At 43.4% G+C, this 20,828-nt stretch overlaps 1 protein-coding gene across 1 annotated transcript in view; it reads right to left on the bottom strand.

Moving 5' to 3' along the window:
* LOC124712153 (probable tubulin polyglutamylase TTLL2) overlaps positions 1-20,828 on the bottom strand; it is a 416,983-nt gene that overhangs the window by 196,047 nt on the left and 200,108 nt on the right. The window contains exon 3 of the mRNA XM_047242449.1: positions 2,995-3,126. Within this exon, the coding sequence (XP_047098405.1) occupies positions 2,995-3,126 (132 nt within the window). The remainder of the gene's footprint in view (positions 1-2,994; positions 3,127-20,828) is intronic.

Genomic DNA, 20,828 nt, shown 5'->3' on the forward strand with positions numbered 1-20,828 from the left:
CTTCATGCCCTCCTGTGGCGTGATGACGAACGGCTGCGACATTGACACATGTGTGAATACAAAGGCAGAGAGCTCCTCTGAGCCCCCCGTATGGCAATACCATCAGTGGCACCCGCCAACATTTATTTAGAATTTGGAAAATGTGCCTTTACAGAGAAAACCTGCGAAGTAGTCCTAGACGCCTACAGGCAAACAAACGCTTGAAACCTCTGCAATGACAATTAACTCGGAAATGGAACAACGTATATAAATATTTCCTAACATTAATTTCTCAGCACATCTTATCCTTACAGGCTTTTCAGACAGTTTCTGATCACCCTGGTCATATCACTTGGGATACAAGATCTTAAAATGTTATTTTTCAGTTACAATTTACTTTTGTTTTGACATATTTTTGCATGAATGTTATAATATCGATTGATCTGTCAGAGATATAGTTCATTATTAAATTTATATCTTTGATGAAAATCTATTTATATTGTACGTAAAATTTAGGACTGTCTTTTATCGTTGACAAATATGACAGAACAAAACTAGGTCGAAATTGGAAAGTAAGCTTCGCTTAAAATCTACACTACTGGCCATTAAAATTGCTACACCATGAAGATGACGTGCTACAGAAGCTAAATTTAACCGACAGGAAGAAGATCCCTTGGGGCGTTGATTCGCGCACATTTCGCGGTCGCAAATTACAGTTCTCAGTACGATGAGGAAAAGGAGACACTCTCGACAGTCTCTGACGCTGCTGGCATCCCAGGACATTTAAACCTTACTACTCTAAGGACACTCCCATTGAACGTGATCCTACCCCCTTTAGGTCGAACCATGGCTATTTCTGCTCTGGTGTACAGGCTGAACCACTATGACCCGCTGAAAGCCATTCGACGAAATTTGAATGTGATCTGAAGCAGACAAAAGTGCTTATGCTTTTTCATACCTACTGCTTCATGCCCTCCTGTGGCGTGATGACGAACGGCTGCGACATTGACACATGTGTGAATACAAAGGCAGAGAGCTCCTCTGAGCCCCCCGTATGGCAATACCATCAGTGGCACCCGCCAACATTTATTTAGAATTTGGAAAATGTGCCTTTACAGAGAAAACCTGCGAAGTAGTCCTAGACGCCTACAGGCAAACAAACGCTTGAAACCTCTGCAATGACAATTAACTCGGAAATGGAACAACGTATATAAATATTTCCTAACATTAATTTCTCAGCACATCTTATCCTTACAGGCTTTTCAGACAGTTTCTGATCACCCTGGTCATATCACTTGGGATACAAGATCTTAAAATGTTATTTTTCAGTTACAATTTACTTTTGTTTTGACATATTTTTGCATGAATGTTATAATATCGATTGATCTGTCAGAGATATAGTTCATTATTAAATTTATATCTTTGATGAAAATCTATTTATATTGTACGTAAAATTTAGGACTGTCTTTTATCGTTGACAAATATGACAGAACAAAACTAGGTCGAAATTGGAAAGTAAGCTTCGCTTAAAATCTACACTACTGGCCATTAAAATTGCTACACCATGAAGATGACGTGCTACAGAAGCTAAATTTAACCGACAGGAAGAAGATGCTGTGATATGCAACTGATTAGCTTTTCAGAGCATTCACACAAGGTTGGCGCCGGTGTCGACACCGTGTTGACATGAGGAAAGTTTCCAACCGATATCTCATCCACAAACAGCAGTTGAGCGGCGTTGTCTGGTGAAACGTTGTTGTGATGCCTCATGTAAGGAGGAGAAATGCGTGCCACCACGTTTCCGACTTTGATAAAGGTCGGATTGTAGCCTATCGCGATTGCGGTTTATCGTATCGCGACATTGCTGCTCGCGTTGGTCGAGATCCAATGACTGTTAGCAGAAGAATCGGTGGGTTCAGGAGGGTAATACGGAACGCAGTGCTGGATCCCAACGGCCTCGTATCACTAGCAGTCGATATGACAGGCATCTTATCCGCACGGCTGTAACGGGTCGTGCAGCCACATCTCGATCCCTGAGTCAACAGATGGGGACTTTTGCAAGACAACAACCATCTGCACGAACAGTTCGCCGACGTTTGCAGCAGCATGGACTATCAGCTCGGAGACCATGGCTGCGGTTACCCTTGACGCTGCATCACAGACAGGAGCGCCTGCGATGGTGTACTCAACGACGAACTTGAGTGCACGACTGGCGAAACGTCATTTTTTCGGATGAATCTAGGTTCTGTTTACAGCATCATGATGGTCGCATCCGTTTTTGGTGACATCGCGGTGAACGCGTATTCGTCACTGCCATACTGGCGTATCACCCGGGGTGATGGTATGGGGTGCCATTGGTTACACGTCTCGGTCACCTCTTGTTCGCATTGACGGCACTTTGAACAGTGGACATTACATTTCAGATGTGATACGACCCGTGGCTCTACCCTTCATTCGATCCCTGCGAAATCCTATATTTCAGCAGGATAATGCACGACCGCATGTTGCAGGTCCTGTACGGGCCTTTCTGGATACAGAAAATGTTCGACTGCTGCCCTGTCCAGCACGTTCTCCAGATCTCTCACCAACTGAAAACGTCTGGTCAATGGTGGCCGAACAACTGGCTCGTCATAATATGCCAGTTACTACTCTCGATGAACTGTGGTATCGTGTTGAAGCTGCATGGGCAGCTGTACCTGTACACGCCATCCAAGCTCTGTTTGACTCAATGCCCAGGCGTATCAAGGCCGTTATTAAGGCCAGAGGTGGTTGTTCTGGGTACTGATTTCTAAGGATGTATGCATCCAAATTGCGTGAAAATGTAATCACATGTCAGTTCTAGTATAACATATTTGTCCAATGAATACCCGTTTATCATCTGCATTTCTTCTTGGTGTAGCAAATTTCAATAGCCAGTAGTGTATAACAGTAAATGAAAAAAAATTAAAAACAGCTCTGGTGGATTACTATTACAACAGTATGCGTCCCAATGAGCTTGTTGTGTCTGTTTGTTACCTGCCAGGCCTTGAGCTGCTTGTAGTGGGACAGAGGGAAGCCGGACGTGCGCCACCACAGGTTCCACGTGTCGCGCGGCGCGGCCCCTCCGGCTTCAGAGTTGTACTCGCGCCAGCCGCGCTCCACGCACACCTGCAACAAGTGTCCATGTGAGAAGCCGCGCCACTGGTCCGGAGTTCGGTCCTGGCGGGTGTCGCACTTTTTTATTGTCTCCTTCTCCTCTCCCCCCTTCCTGCCAATATTACTTTTATTCGCGGTCATTCACACTTTTAATGTACCACACATGCCTACCATTTCAATTCACACTAACATTAGAAAAGTGAAAGTAACTGCCTGTTACGCTTCACGACTAAACTGCTCGTTTTGTTAAAATTATGTATGAAGATAGCATGATCGCTGAGGAAGAACATACGCTGTTTTAGAAAGTGTGTAGTACAATGTATTTATGGGTTTGAAGAATTAAGCGAGATATGAACAATAATACTCTTTGAAACACCTATTTACTCTTTGAATTTGAACTTCATCATATTTCCGAAAATGCGTTTATTGTTTGATATGTTCTATATAATACGATTCAACGTAATGAATACAAAGTTCATACAGTCCTGTACATATTTAATCCATACTTCAATTCTCCTATTAATCATCATATTTTAGCCACTGAAAGGCAACAAGTCTCTCTTATAATTCAGATATCTATAAACAGATAGTGGTCATGTGATTAGCATTGCTGTCTCTCGATCATGAGTTCCTGAGTTCAGTAACCGCCCCAATCGATTTTTTTCTGCTCGCGTCTGAATATGCGCGTTGTCCTCATCATTTTATCATCATCAACGTTCAAGTCACTGCAGTGGCATCAAACGAAAAGACTTGAACCAATCTCTCGAACAACCCAACCGGGATTTCCTACCCAGTAAAACCATAAGCACATTTTGTTTCATTTTATTGATACACTAGCGCAGCCATGGGTAACAGCTAGAACACAATGCTTATAGACTCCTCATCGTGTTTAATCCATACTTCCATACTAATACTATAAATGTGAAAGTAACTTAGTCTCTTATGTTTCCGTGACTAAACCGCTAAACCGATATCCAAGAATTTTGGTGCGAGGTAGCTTAAACCCTCTTGAAGAAGATGAGCTACTTTACGAAGTGAGTAGGATAAGATATTGACAGAGTTCAAGAATATAGTGCAAATTAAGGAAAAATATTTACTCTTTGAAAAACTTTTTACTCTTTACTTTTGAACTTTATCATATTTGTGAAAATGCTTTTATTGTTTGCTCTATGTGATATGATTCAACGTAATCAATATAATGCTTTTTCAGTTCTCAACGCGTTTAATTCACACTTCCTTACTAATACCAGCATTATTAACTGCGAAAGTAACTCGCTGTCTTTCGTTTCCAAGCCTGTACCACAGAACCGATTCCGATGGTATTTGGTATAGAGATAGTTTGAACTCTGAAGAAGACCATAGGCTACTTTAGAGAGTTGTACCATTAACATTACTAAATATCGTATACGTGAAAGGCATGCTGGCGTGATCTTAGTGCCAAAAGATTATTCCAGGACGGATCACATACAATGCTAATGTGTGTGTAGTTTATGGTATTGGCTTCCTACGTCACCTGGCATAGCTGGAGAGTTTTGATGGAGATCCAAAAATAAAATTATTACTATAAATCTCGCAAACATTTAACCCGACTTAGCGCATAGTTGTAAGAGAGTTCAAGCTGCGAACGTTACTCGAATCCAAAAAACCTCAGAGCTGCCCCATGTACGCTGAATCTTGGATGCAGAGATACAGAGGTAGAGACACATCAGAATAGTCGCAATCGCGTCGCATTTTAGATCCTGAGCGTCTCTTGTCTCTTACAGCTTCCAAGATGCTTGAAGACTCACAACGACTGCGTCATTTAAAGGCTGTACGACAAACAGACATTCGAAACTGTGGTGTGCGTACTGTAAGACCTTCGGTACCACACACCATCAGATTATTTGACTTGTCGCTCTAACGAAGTCTCGTGGTCTTATCGTGGCGTGTTTATCTTCTACCGTTAGTTCAGATGATAGAAATGCCACTTGCACGCTTAGAGTAGCAGGTTGATGGTGACCAACTTTAAACAGAACTTGATTAATTTTCACACACATTTGTTAAAGTAATAACAAGCATAAACATTACTTAACTTGATTCTGGATGCTATTTACAATTGACAATCTGAAGTTCCTTTGGTCTTGGTACCTTAAGCTTATTCTCACATATCTATGATACTTGACAAAGTGTCTATACATTTCTCTTCATGGCTATGTACAGGAATATGATAATCTTATTAGGTGCAGACTGAAACTTGACTATAGACTGGTACAGACTAATGTACAGACAGGTGCAGATAAATGCAGACTAATGCAGACTGGCTAATCGGAGGTCTGTACACTCGTTATAATACCTCGCGCAATCAGTTATCACTGCGCGAGTGTGATCCGCGAGGAGAAAAAGGTTCTACGTTAGCAGTAATCTCATTGGATGCGTTACATATTAATACACGGATCGGCGGAAGCAGAATCTGGTCCGTCTCTAAGGCAGCGCTATCTCGTAGTGCGGAGGTGGACGAGCGCTGCGCCTGCGCTGTTGTGCTTAGCGGGGCGCGCTCTAGTGGGAAAGTTGTGTACGCGCTGAGTACACGGAACTATGCACACAACAGAACCTTTACATGTAAAAGGTGGGAGGCAGTCCGTGAGGCTGCGTTTGATTATGATCTATTAACTGACTATGTTAATCATGAATTAGTCCTCACAGGGTGGTGGATCAAAAATGTAGGCACCATATTACATTAAAATTGAAGGCAGTAACGGTTGGTAGAAAACGAAATTCTCACAACCAGTAGTAGGTGACCCAGAGAAACCCCCAAAATTCTGCTTCTGATCGAATGTAATGAATCAAGGCATTTTTTAAATATTATTAGAAAGTGTAATGAACTCTTTCAGAGTCGACACACAGCAAAATAATAGAAATACGTTCATTATCTACCTGCATGCCAGCGTCGCATACATCTCTTATACACACATCACTACACAATTATATACAGAGACATCTCGTAAAATTACTAGCTCACCATCACTCATCATAACAAAATTACCGATAGGCGAGCGTAGTAGCGGGTAATAACTAGTAATCTATATAAATATATCTTTGTATGTTCGTCCTCTATGAGTTTCTAAACCATACATTCGATTGCGATGAAACTTTGGTGAATTGTTCTCCGTACGCCCGCGAAGTTTCCTACCCGTCCCACCTTCAAAAGAGGAGTACGACACACAGTTGAGGAGATATAACCTCACAAGCACTGAGATGCGCGAGTAACTGCCGCGACACGAATGATATTTTGTTTCATTGCCTCTTTACTACTAAAACTATTCGCAACACATTTCACAAACGTATTTTTAAAAAAAGGATATAAAACCACGGGCATATCATAATGCAGCGTTGTCTCAAAATTTCAGATTAGTCGGTCAAGAACTTTCCGACACTTGCGATTAGGAACGTCCGCCGGGCGTGCCGCCATCGTGTTGATGCCAAAAACAGGCGTGCCTCTTATTCGTCTAGGAAATATCAATCCACCATGGCATCGCAACAGTACCGGACTGTCAGTGAAAAAGATGAACAATATCATCGAAGCTACAATATTAAAATGAAATTTTATAGGAGAAGACGTGCTGTTACATGCACCCCAAATGATTTCAAAGGACATGCCGTTCGAGTTCATCCGCTTGCAGTTTCCGGTGCGACTTGCATTTGCACTGACCATCAACAAGGCGCAGGGGCAATCACTACAAGTGTGTGGACTAAATCTGGAAAATCCATGCTTCTCTCATGGACAACTGCATGTGGCTTGCACACGCGTCGCGAAACCGTCTGACTTATTCGTGTACGCACCAGACGAAAAAACCAAAAGTACTGTGCGTCCAAAAGCACTTCAAAAGCAGATTACAAAGCTAAAAACTTTTTTTTCTTTCATGGCACTGCAGCGCATGCCGAGCACGGCTAGTAATAACATAAATATATAGAAAATATTTTAATGTAATAACAATAATTTGCTTACATCAGAACTTAGTATATCGCTTTACCTTATCATGCAAGAAATTGCAATTCAGAGAAATACAGCATTTGTAAAGCATTCGAAAATTTGAGGAGAAGATATGCCATGCAGCTAATTTAAAAATTACAATAGCAACAAACTCTCACAACTTTGGCAACGTCATAATTTACATAATATAAAATTAAACTGTTCAGTCAGCATTATCGGTAATTTACTTAGCACTACGTGTTTGAACATGGGTTTGAAAGCTACGGGTATGTTAGCGTGTAAATGAGACGAATGGTGTTTCTTTCGGTCGTCCTGCCATATTCGCGAAGTCAGCCTTTGCGTTATTTTTCGTTATGTTCTTCATTTAGAATCTTTCATTTCTCTCTCTTCCCCCATTCGACTTCCTGTGGGTTATCTGTTCTACCCGTCGGATTACGAACCGTGTGGGATACGTGGTTGATAGAAGGTACGGTCGACCTTTAGAAAGTGCTCCTTCACCTGATTGTAATGTTAGCGGTGAGCAAGTCCCATCGGTAGGCCATCACTCAAAGAACTGAAAAGTGTCATGTATTAAACTTTTAATTTCTAGAAATATTTGTCACTTTCGAGACGTAATTTTCGCGCTACTTCATTCTCACAAATTTAACTGTGAGATTTGGAAATTGATGTGTGTAAAAATGCTAGACGCCTACGTTGCATGCATGAGATCTCTCTTGGTAGCAGACCTCGCTGTGAGAAAAGTTACTAAAACAGCGGTGTAAAGAAATTCGAAGACTACATGGTTGGGACATAGGAGCTGAAAATCGTTTGCCGAATGCATCCGAGACATGATCTTTAGGTCAGTGCGATGGATATTTTCAAGAGATAGAAATTCATTCACCACAACAGTTCGAGTCTGCGTGAACGGAAGTGCAAACGAATTACATCTCTGAAAAATCGCAGCTCTAACTGCGACAGTTAAAAAAGTAAAGGTTCACCATCAAGAACTTTGCTAGTAAATACTTCTTTACAACAACCGATTTCACTCCTCAGACCATCATCAGGTATCTTCGGACATTTAAAACAGCTTACAAGGCAATATAAAAATATGGTATAAAACAGCATTAAATCCACTGTAAGTCACTATTGTGAAGTAGTAAAATATACTTCATACCTTTACCTTTGGGCTTGAAAAGCATTTCTCTCTGTAGTGGATACGTGGAGCACTGTACATTCCATCTGAAAAGAGACCTCCTCACATCCGGACCTCAGTACCATCAAACTGATCTGTTTTCACTGTGTTTTTAAGACTGAATCAAATACCACTTTTCTCTAGACGAAAGTGCTACAACAAACGTTCTGCAAAGTGAACTGGAATCCGTCTGTGAAAAGAATTTCTTGCTGTCCTCCATCCTCCAGCCTCGCTGATACAGTCTACTTAATGTGGTTGCCACTGAGTAGCACTGCACATATCAATAAGGTCTTAAATGCGTGTGTTAGAAAAAAAATGGGTCAAATGGCTCTGAGCACTATGGGACTCAACTGCTGATGTCATTAGTCCCCTAGAACTTAGAACTAGTTAAACCTAACTAACCTAAGGACATCACACACATCCATGCCCCAGGCAGGATTCGAACCTGAGACCGTAGCGGTCTCGCGGTTCCAGACTGCAGCGCCAGAACCGCGCGGCCACATCGGCCGGCCGTGTGTTAGAAAACATCCTTCATGTCATTTACCGCTACGCGAGTTGCTAAGCCACTGGCAAGGTGCAAAGACTCTCTATGCTCTGTTCTCGTCTGCTAGGTAAGTCTCATCTTTGGCTACAGACCGAAACCATATCTGTGCACTGTACTTTGAGGCGGAACCCATCTGACCAGTGATGTGGATGACTAGGCTGTTAAAATTTGAGTTAACTTGGGCATGCAGACCGGCAGACAGAGCGTCATCCTTTTTCCTCTGACCGCTCGCTCGGCCTAGTTCATAGCGTTATTCGTATATGTTAGCCATGAAATACATAAACTATACTTTGCCCTCATGTGACGTCATGTTCGTGTAAAGACGGAGATGAAAAATACCTACAGAAGCATATCAATACTCTGATACATTGTGAATTTATTTTTATTTTTCTATGTAAAAATTCGTGTTGTAAATAAAATCATAATAAAATCGCTTTTGCTAAAGAGGCCAAACGGAAACGAACTTTGTATATCTCTTGCTGCACGACAAATGACCTAGTACTTCATTTATTCTCGTCATTTTGTGGCGTCATTTTTGTCTGGCTGTTGCAGAGTAAGCACATATGTTCTGTGTACCATATTTTTAGATAAAATATAAGATATTTTTTGGAAATGTGTAAATGGATTTTAATTATGGTATCAGAGATGATCATATCCCACGATAATAACTACGACTTTGTATGAATGTTTGTATCTCTGTTTTCAGAGGTTATAAAGAAAGTATTGGTGACGAATTGTCCGAGGGCAGCACAACGAAACAAGTTACACGTTCTTTCGTTACCTATTCAATATCGCTAAGCAGAACCGCCTTAAGATCGAGTTGCCGGTCATTTCTTTTTATTACGTAAAAATAATGTAAGGTTTGTCGGTCAGTTTCCTTCGTACGATGGCGTCGGCAGTCGCCTTAGTGGCTTGATATTAATAAGCAGTAAACTGATAATTACTTCATTACGTAATTCACGTGTTTTGAGAGCAATCATGAATTTCATTTACCGATATTTCTTCCTCAGGTTTACCGTCTTTGAACTTTCTTTCGCCCAGCACGGCACTGCATAATAATCAGTATTTTTATTTGCCATGACGTACTGGGAAAAGTTTTCATAATAATAATATCCCAATGACCTTGGTGCATGACCTACAAAGTGCAGTGACGGACATCAAACCAAATATTAAAAATAACGTTAGAAATATGGAGAACCGAATGCCTTTTGGATTAAAGAAGAAATAAACAAAAAGCGCGAGTTTCAGTTATTTAAACATTAAGTATTACAAAGCATTTGTCAGTTTAAAAGGCGAATGTTAAGTATTTATAATCTAATTTTAATCAGGATCACTAACTTTGTTCAGGGTACAAAGAATTTGATGTTGAGGATATCCGCAACTCAGTAACCTATTCGTAAGTAAGAATGCGCTTCATTTGCACCGAGAATTTATTTATTTAACTGAACGAGCTTTTTCAGAGCATTAGGTATCCAACCTCAGGTGCTGACAACTAAGTTGTTGCTCTTGAGGATGGAACTCTAATGCTCTGAAATAGGGCTTACAGTTGTATAAATAAATTCTCACTACATTTTATGCGGATTCTTACTTACGAATTTGTTCGGGATGTTGGATGTTACGTGATGTCGTACAGGGAGGTTGGGAACCACTGCTGTAACGCTTTATTTTTCTGGACAGCTGACAATTTTTCAAATATATCTTCGATATGTTTGATAATCATTAATTCCTTAGTTTTTAACAGTGTGTGGTCTGTTACTGACACATACTTGTCAAGTGGACTAGCATTTGGAAGTCTTTCAGTTTTTTATGTTAACACTATCCAAAGAGCCACTAGATCTCCTAGGAATATTTATGGCTGATGAAGGATGTATTCACACCGCTTGAGCTAATAGGGAGATAAAAGTCTATCCAATCAGTTACGTGCGTATCTAGACGTGCCTAATACAACTGGGATGGTTACTATACTAAGTACTGTTTTGCTTCAAAAGCCAATCTCTCGATCGGCAGACAGCACAATATGAAGTGGAGATTTCTTTATAGCGGTTTGTGCTACCCTCGAGATGAAGATGGTTTAGTCAAGGTCCCCACTTCCTGTGACACACAACAAGGCTGGTTCAAGAACATTTTTCAACACAAGTAGCATGTCATTTGGCACCCCATCAGGCATTATATGCCTCTGCATGGGGTCTTACTCACTATGCTGACGCTGTAAATACAGCAATTACCCTCTGTATGTAAAACGTAGCATTCACACTGTTCATGCTGTGGACTTGCATTCAATTAATGGCGACAACGACAATTTAAAATGACACAGCTTTCACTGAAATGGCTGCAGATGAAAGTATTTGCCGCTACACATGTGTTATACACATAAATCAGTGTGTATGTGTGTATGCCCTGGATCTCCTCGCAAACTCCTGGAATAATTTCAACTAAATTTGACACAGAAACAGTTGGCCTCAAGACTTTCAGCCTATCAGCACTAAGGAATTTAAAATGTCATAGGTGCAATGGAAGCAAAGTTGAGGGCAAAAACGTGTTTTTTCCGCCCCTGGTGTATAGGCTGCCCTACACGATAGGCATGTTGTGTAGGACAGCCTACAGGCCAGGGGCAAAAAACGGTTTTTCCAATCAATCCCCAACATGTAGGCTGCACTACATGATAAGTGTGCTGTGCTAGAGTAGTATCGGCCAGCTTTGCATTGTGGCCTGTACATCAGGGGCAAATAAACGATTTTCAAGCTCCTGACATGCATGATGAGTGTTGTAGGAGCTACATGTGCTGTTGAGCATGGCTGGGGACATATTGAGATGGATAGAGAAGGAGATGGACATTGTGAGCGGGAGAAGGAAATGGAAAGAGAGGGGAGAGGAAAGGAAGATGCACAAGGCAGGTGGATGGTGTAGAGGGGTGGTGGGCAAGTGGAAAAGAAAGAGGGGAGGCAAAGATGAAAAGAGAGAGGTGGAGGAGGATATAATCAGAGAGAGGGGGAAGAAAATATTGTCAGAGAGAAGAGTTACAGGAAATAGACAAAGAAAGGGAGAGAAGGAGATGAAGAGACAGTGTGAGTGGTGAGGAGAAGATAGATAGATAGAGATGGGAGGATAAGTTGGGCAGACAGAAGGAGGAAGAGGTGGACACAAAGAGGGGGAGGAGGAGTGTGTTCAATACATGTGTCAAATGCATATCAGGTTGAAGCCATGGGGAAAAGACTAGTTACACATAAAATTAGTGGTGAAAACTGACATTTGTGAATGTATATGATGACAAAATAAAAAACGTTCCAGCACACATTTCTATGCAAATGAACTGTGTGTAAGGTAACTGCAAATGTTTGGTTGGGAGCCACCACTGACTTCAATATAAAATACTGTTGTAGTTGGTATGAGTGTATTTGAAATGCAAGCTTTTCGATTAAATCTTTCAGTGATTGGGTCAGATTTCACTCATAGCCCATGGTTGATGACTGTTGTACATATGTAATAGGGTGCAGCACATTTTGCTGCAGATGTAATGCGACATGCAACACGCCAATATTGTCCAAGGTGAATAGATTGAGCTGTGCCTGCACCCTTGGTCTCCAAGATCACCTTGGAAGGGGTATGGTTCAAATGGCTCTGAGCACTATGGGACTCAACTTCTGAGGTCATTAATCCCCTAGAACTTAGAACTAGTTAAATCTAACTAACCTAAGGACATCACACACATCCATGCCCGAGGCAGGATTCGAACCTGAGACCGTAGCGGTCTCGCGGTTCCAGACTACAGCGCCTAGAACCGCACGGCCACTTCGGCCGGCTGGAAAGGGTATGTCTTTCGCTCCTCTTTCATAATGTATGATTTTATGACTTGCTCTCATTGTCATATTTTGAATATAGGCCCATGCTTGGGTGAAGAATACAGTGGGGCTTTCTCTTTTATTTCTCTTGAGACCAGCATCCAACTCCTTTTCCAATACCGGGTCTTGCTTGTCTGTCTTCGGTACATGGAAGCGTGGCTGTGTATTTTCGAGTGTCCCTGGGTAGACCAGTGAAGTTTCTTTCACTCAGGACACAGCAATACCAACGTCCAAAATTAAGCTCCAACATCCCACTTTGTGCTCCACAGATGTCCAGTAAAACAGCATGCCGCGAATCCGGAGCTTTCCCGGTTTTTCTGTTTCACTCTATTGGCTAACTTAGCATCGACATTGCCTCCTCTTAAAGAAAAGTACGCGCTACCCTCAACGGACGCTCAGTGGCTCGTTTTTAGACTCACTCCTTCTGTAGATTCGGATGTGTGAGTGAGGTTGTTTCCCTGCAACATGGCTTCAGTGTAAGTCACGTTGCTTTATGTGAGTTAGTGTTATTAGCTAGGAAAGTACCGTATCAACACCTTCACGATCTATGGAGTTTTTTCGGTAGTATTGGTGTTTCGATACCACTGCATTCGTGAAAGATGTTGTGCTCACGCATTGTTCTTCAGTATAACCTATCCATGTGGTCCTCTTGTGCTACCTGTCGATAAGCTACTGGTTCCGTTTCTTGCCTCTATTATACACTCCTGGAAACTGAAATAAGAACACCGTGAATTCATTGTCCCAGGAAGGGGAAACTTTATTGACACATTCCTGGGGTCAGATACATCACATGATCACACTGACAGAACCACAGGCACATAGACACAGGCAACAGAGCATGCACAATGTCGGCACTAGTACAGTGTATATCCACCTTTCGCAGCAATGCAGGCTGCTATTCTCCCATGGAGACGATCGTAGAGATGCTGGATGTAGTCCTGTGGAACGGCTTGCCATGCCATTTCCACCTGGCGCCTCAGTTGGACCAGCGTTCGTGCTGGACGTGCAGACCGCGTGAGACGACGCTTCATCCAGTCCCAAACATGCTCAATGGGGGACAGATCCGGAGATCTTGCTGGCCAGGGTAGTTGACTTACACCTTCTAGAGCACGTTGGGTGGCACGGGATACATGCGGACGTGCATTGTCCTGTTGGAACAGCAAGTTCCCTTGCCGGTCTAGGAATGGTAGAACGATGGGTTCGATGACGGTTTGGATGTACCGTTCACTATTCAGTGTCCCCTCGACGATCACCAGTGGTGTACGGCCAGTGTAGGAGATCGCTCCCCACACCATGATGCCGGGTGTTGGCCCTGTGTGCCTCGGTCGTATGCAGTCCTGATTGTGGCGCTCACCTGCACGGCGCCAAACACGCATACGACCATCATTGGCACCAAGGCAGAAGCGACTCTCATCGCTGAAGACGACACGTCTCCATTCGTCCCTCCATTCACGCCTGTCGCGACACCACTGGAGGCGGGCTGCACGATGTTGGGGCGTGAGCGGAAGACGGCCTGACGGTGTGCGGGACCGTAGCCCAGCTTCATGGAGACGGTTGCGAATGGTCCTCGCCGATACCCCAGGAGCAACAGTGTCCCTAATTTGCTGGGAAGTGGCGGTGCGGTCCCCTACGGCACTGCGTAGGATCCTACGGTCTTGGCGTGCATCCGTGCGTCGCTGCGGTCCGGTCCCAGGTCGACGGGCACGTGCACCTTCCGCCGACCACTGGCGACAACATCGATGTACTGTGGAGACCTCACGCCTCACGTGTTGAGCAATTCGGCGGTACGTTCACCCGGCCTCCCGCATGCCCACTATACGCCCTCGCTCAAAGTCCGTCAACTGCACATACGGTTCACGTCCACGCTGTCGCGGCATGCTACCAGTGTTAAAGACTGCGATGGAGCTCCGTATGCCACGGCAAACTGGCTGACACTGACGGCGGCGGTGCACAAATGCTGCGCAGCTAGCGCCATTCGACGGCCAACACCGCGGTTCCTGGTGTGTCCACTGTGCCGTGCGTGTGATCATTGCTTGTACAGCCCTCTCGCAGTGCCCGGAGCAAGTATGGTGGGTCTGACACACCAGTGTCAATGTGTTCTTTTTTCCATTTCCAGGAGTGTATTATGCTATTGGTATTATGGAGTGTTAACTGAGTTAAATGTTTCACCATAACGGAATTTTACTAGTATAGGCGATTTGGTGTCTTCTAGGAGTGATATGCCCACATGTTGTTTCTTCGTAACTTTGAGTTCCATTTATTATTACTTCTTACCAGCACCTTCAGCGAGCTCTCCAGTTGTAATGTAAACACGACCTGCTTTTTTTTTTTTTTTTTTTTTTTTCCTGATGCAATACGTTTGGCAGAATTGCATTCCGTCCTCTGTGTGGTATTCGACGACTCGTGGAACCAAACCAGTGTTTTACAGTTATCAATCCCTTTTAACAAAGAGAGTTCGATACTATGAACATAACAAATACCAATTCACTAATATCAATTTCTTGTAAAGAGTTGCACTTGATTTAAAATGTAATGCTTTACAAAATTTTGTGCTGTTTGTTACGGGGTACAGTTGATCAGAATCTGCAAAGTTTCAGCGCACGACGAAGCTGTTGCCGTCTGCGACCTCGTTACGCGCCGATAATCGCGCGAGGGATGAATTTATGACTTTCCATTTGGCACAGCATGCACACCGGCGAGAACACATCAGGGCGGGCGGCAGCAGATTGCTATCTGGTCGTGTGACGCGGTTCCGCCGCGACGCCAGCGCGCGTGCGTGTCAGAACTCAGCAGGTCTCGCCTCCGACCGGAGTCGGACCGCACGCGAGGTGCTGCTGGCACCCTGTTAAAGAGGACGGAGGAGCAAGGAGAAACGGCACGGCGACAGGGAGGATGCCGTTTGGGACCCCCGGGTCAAAAAAATGGTTCAAATGGCTCTGAGCACTATGGGACTTAACTTCTGAGGTCATCAGTGCCCTAGAACTTAGAACTACTTAAACCTAACTAACCTAAGGACATCACACACATCCATGCCCGAGGCAGGATTCGAACCTGCGACCGTAGCGGTCGCGCGGTTCCAGACTGTGGCGCCTAGAACCGCTCGGCCACTCCGGCCGGCCTTCCCGGGTCACGTATAAGGGCGAGCGCCAACGGGAACTCTTCCAGGTTGACTGTGAATGGGGTTGGCAACCAGGGGTTTCTAAGCCGGGTACTGGCTGCTGGCTTTAGAACGCTGTGTGGAGGCCTGGGTTACGGCCCAGACAACTAGAGATGCCAAGTCTGCAAAGAAGGTGTCAGAGATGGGCACAACAGAATCAAGGGGCGGGGGGGGGCAGCTATTTTTTCCCTTCTTTTTTACAAATTGGCAGAAAAAATCTCGATCTGAAACCAAAATTGTGCAAAGTTAATATTTAGGCCTTTAAGCACTAGTACGAAAAACAAGAATGGATGGTAGATCTCAAAGCTACGTTTTTCAAACTATAAAATTCAAATGTTAATTAAAAACAAAATAAAGTGGACTGCGAAGTAAGATCAATTTTCAAAGGGCAAAATGGTTAAAAGCATTGCACATCGCGTGAACAAGTACTGCAGGATAAATGATGAATGGACTTTTGTGATTGTATGAGGAAAGCTAATTATTTGGTATAGTCTGGTCTATGTTTTTTTAACCACACGACTTTTTTTCTGGGCGCTTCAGCACTACGGGTTTCTGAATTATTGCAATCAGCTTTCGAAATCTACTTAACCAAAAAGCTCATCATTTTTAATTATTGAATGCAAAGAACATTGTATAATACAGTACACACAGACCGTATATTTTGCTTGTATTTCAGTAAATCAAAACTTTCTCTTAAAGCAGCAGGACTAAACTCATGACTCAAACGAAGTGCCCACATTTCAGTAAACAGAATAAAGCAATGAGTACGTCGCTAGCTGCTTGGGAACTGTGGTTGCAGTAGCTAGTGATATGCATATACATATATTCGACAGAACAGACACCGTTTTGATCCTGGAACCACCATGAATCAAGACACAAAGCCACTAAGCATATTAGCTGCCAGGAGTATTGTTTTGAGCCAATGGGGCTAGTTGAAAATTTGTGCCTGACCACGATCCGAACCCGGGTGTCTACCTTACTAGGCAGAGGTCCCAAAGAACAGCCATCGCATATACAGGGTGGTGCATTGATCGTGACCGGACCAAATATCTCACGAAATAAGCGTCAAACGAAAAAACTACAAAGACGAAACTTATCTATCTTGAAGGGGGAAACCAGATGGCACTATGGTTGGCCCGCTAGATGGCGCTGCCATACGGGAATCAGCGAGATAACGCGAGTAACGGGGTTAAGGAGCAGAGGCACGACATCAGTAGTATGTGGTATAAGTCGATAATTTGGCTGCGGCGGGAGGGGTGCTAGGGTGGCCCGTGCGGTTGTGCATCTCACTGTGTTCGGATGGTGTAGTGGTCAGTGCATCTGTGTAGTAAGCAGGAAACCTGGGTTCGAATCCCAGTCAGGCACATGTTTTCAACCTGCTCCATTGATATAAATCGATCCCCCAATGGCAGCTAATATCTTTAATTCCTTTGTGTCTTGCGGACGATGACTTCAAAAGATTTCTGACGTGACTGCGAAGACACTACAAAGACGCCTAATAAAAAATACTCTAGCCGAAGTTTCGTGACTTCACTTTAATGTACATTCGTTTAATTCTGAGCAAAAGAGACTGAAAAAGTGCGAGAGTTAATTGAAATGTTACTCAATTGCTTTACACTCGACAGTGACGTCACAGCTTCCGACGTCCCTGCGGCCGCACGACGGTAATTAACAGACTTTGAACGTGGAACGATAGCGGGAACTAGATGTATGGGACATTCCATTTCGGAAATCGTTGAGGAATTCAATATTCCGAGGTACACAGTGTCAAGAGTGTGTCAAGAATACCAAATTTCGGGCACAACCTCTCACCACGTACAACGCAGTGGCCGATGGCCTTCACCAAACGACAGAGATCTTTCAGTGCTAACAGACAAGCAACATTGCGTGAAATAACCACAGAAATCAATGTGGTACATATGACGAACGTATCAGTTAGGACAGTGCGGCGAAATTTGACGTCAATGGGGTGTGGAAGCAAACGATCTATGCGAATGCCTTTGCCACCAGCACGACATCGCCTACAGGGCCTCTGCTGGGCTCGTGACCATATCGGCTGGACCCTAGAGGACTGGCAAACCGTAGCTGGTCAGATGAGTCCCAATTTCACTTGGTAAGAACTGATGATAGGGTTCGAGTGTGACGCAGACCCCACGAAGTCATGGACCCAAGTTGTCAACAAGGCACTGAGTAAGCTGGTGGTGGCTCCATAATGGCGTGGGCTATGTTTACATGGAATGGAGTGGATGCTCTAGTCCCACAAACCGATCATGACTAGAAATGGTTATGTTCGGCTACTTGGGCGCCATTTGCAACCATTCATGTTCAAACAACGATGGGTTTGTTCATGGATGACAATCTGTTTATTTTGTACAGTAGAACATTTTGGACAGTTTGAGCGAATTATTTGGCCACCCATCGAACATTTCTGGTACATAATCGAGAGATCAATTGGGGCACAAAATCCTGCACCGGCAACACTTTCGCTGTTAGGGGCGGTTATAAAGCCAGCGTGGATCAATATTTCTGCAAGGGACTTCCAGCGGCTTGTTGAGTCCAGTTTCTGCACTATGCCAAGCAAAACGAGAGCCGACACGATATTAGTAGGCATCCGATGACTTTTTCCACCTCAGTGCATATTATATAGTCTGTGCTAAACAGATGAAAAAGGTTATTGCGATACTTCTCAAGCAATACTGGTTCACAAAGTGATGTAGCGAAAAACGTTGTTCTCAAACTGCAAAAATAAATCAAATAACGATTTCCGTAATTTTAATGAGGGCCCCAGTAAGACCGTGATTTTAGCCTAGAAATCGTGATAATTACGGATAAATTGTAATACTTGGCACGTCTGAGCGATACAAGCTGGGCCTAGCTTAGAGGGGCAGCAGACACGGCCACGTGTAAGTACGAGGAGTTTCGTAATTAGCAGCGAAAACCGATACGAGTCACAGTATATTACAATAGGTGCAGAAATGTTGCAGTGAACATGGGTCTGCAAACAAGCCATTTGCAAGGTAATAGCGACTGTGTAATTACTAGCCGCCGCTGATTTCAAACACAAGTATTCTCCTAGTGACCTAGTCGATTGTATAAATGTAGTAGCAATTTAGATTTTCCATTAAGTCCCCAAATAACTGGACATAAATTTCATCCATACCCTAGCTTAACAAGAAATACAGTACCACTTCAGCACGTTACACATTACAGTTACTGTACACGCGCACCTGTCACAGGAGGTATTCCACATGTCGTCCTACATTTGAAGACAAAACTGCACTCATCTCTACAGTGGCTCACGAACTATTTCAATAAACCGTGTACCATCTCGTTAATTCTGCCTGTACTGCAGAATACGTAGCTCCAGTTCTTCAGCTGTATCAACAGGAGTGTTATGCACTTCACTTCTGACGTGATTCCAGACAGCAAAATCCAGAGGACTGAGCTCAGCTTAAAAGAGGTAGGCTTCTTTTTCTTCGTGAGTTTCTGTGTTCGACTGTCGAAATAATCCCGACAATCGTAATAAGATATCTGTCTTCTCTCGCTCATTCCCAGCATTAATGCTGACTTTGGGGGCGGGGTCCGCTGGTGAATCGGATGTGGCATGTTAATTTTAAGGGGTGGCCAGATGCCCTTCCTGTCGCCACCTTGTACACCCCAGGAAGGAATTAGTGTACCCCAAATGTCTGCATCTAGTGTGAGCCATGGAATACTGCGAGTATGCTCAGATGTCTGCGAGCCGTGTAACTGAGGCGAAAGGTGGGGACCAGCCCGGTATTCACCTAGTGGGATGTGGAAATCCGCCTAAAAATCACATCCAGGCTGGCCGGCACACCAGCCGATGTCAGTAACGCGTTGGCGGATTCCATCCAGGTCCTACCCATGTCCAGCAAACAGGTTTTAGTGAGTTTCCATTTGTGTCTCAGCTCACGTTCCTAGTCACTCACGACATATACATGTACACACGTGTTGTTGGGGGTCTAAGTGGCACCATTAAGTAAATAACATGGTGAAAGAAAAAGAGAAATAACACAAACAAAATCTTGAAGCACAGCTCGGACTTGGATTTCCCAGTTCAATGATCGTTCATCTGAATAACTGAATCTCAAAATGAAGAAAGTGTGTCATCACGTAATTAAAGGGTTGCAAGGCGATTGAAACCAGTCAGTTGGTCTCTAATGGGTTGTCATTTTTTGTAAAGTGCTGATGGGTAAATATATTTTGTGATCGCACACACGTATCTTACTGTCTTCTCAAGCCCAGGGTGGTAAACAGACATTCTATGTAGCTAATGTTAGGTGTGGATCATCCCAAATTAATTAGAAATTCTGCTGTGACATAACAAGAATACACAAATTGATATAAATGAGAGTTTGGGATTTTTTCTAAAATGACAACACAACCTCTCCCTTTTTCATTCTACATTTAATTTATCACTGCTTTCAGGGTTCAAGTGATACATAACAAGCAAGTTCAATTACTTTCAACTCTCAACAAAATAACATTTAGACATTGAATATGTGATTATTAAGTCTTTATCTCTATATGAGAATGTTATAACTAGCAAAACAATTAAATCTTCATCACTGAAATTTACCTCTATGTTGTCGTAGCTGTTCAGTGGACTAAGTTGGTGGAGAATGAAATTTTATCTTTTAAACTAATCAAACTCTCATGTACTCAATGGAGGGTATGTTAGTATTCAACTCCAGAAATTCTATACTCAAAACGTACGCAGGTTGGAGTGAGCAAACTCTCGACTCACCATTTAATGTCACCTAATGCGCATTGGTACCTTACCAACTGGGAACTGCGGCGGCGTTGCCTCCATGCTGGATCTGAAACGCTAATTCCCTACTCTGGCCTTGATTGAACCACTCAGTCTCAACTTTCCTGCGTTCTGTAGAACGTTAAATTTTCCCTAGTCGAAATAATGGCTATTGCACACTCGCTAAGGGATGAAGCGACGTGCACAATGCTCTGCCCGCAAAAATTCCCGCAGGAATATGAACTACTGCTTTACATCTGTCGCC

The sequence above is a fragment of the Schistocerca piceifrons genome, chromosome 8 (assembly GCF_021461385.2).
Source record: "Schistocerca piceifrons isolate TAMUIC-IGC-003096 chromosome 8, iqSchPice1.1, whole genome shotgun sequence".
Taxonomy (NCBI): Eukaryota; Metazoa; Arthropoda; class Insecta; order Orthoptera; family Acrididae; genus Schistocerca; species Schistocerca piceifrons.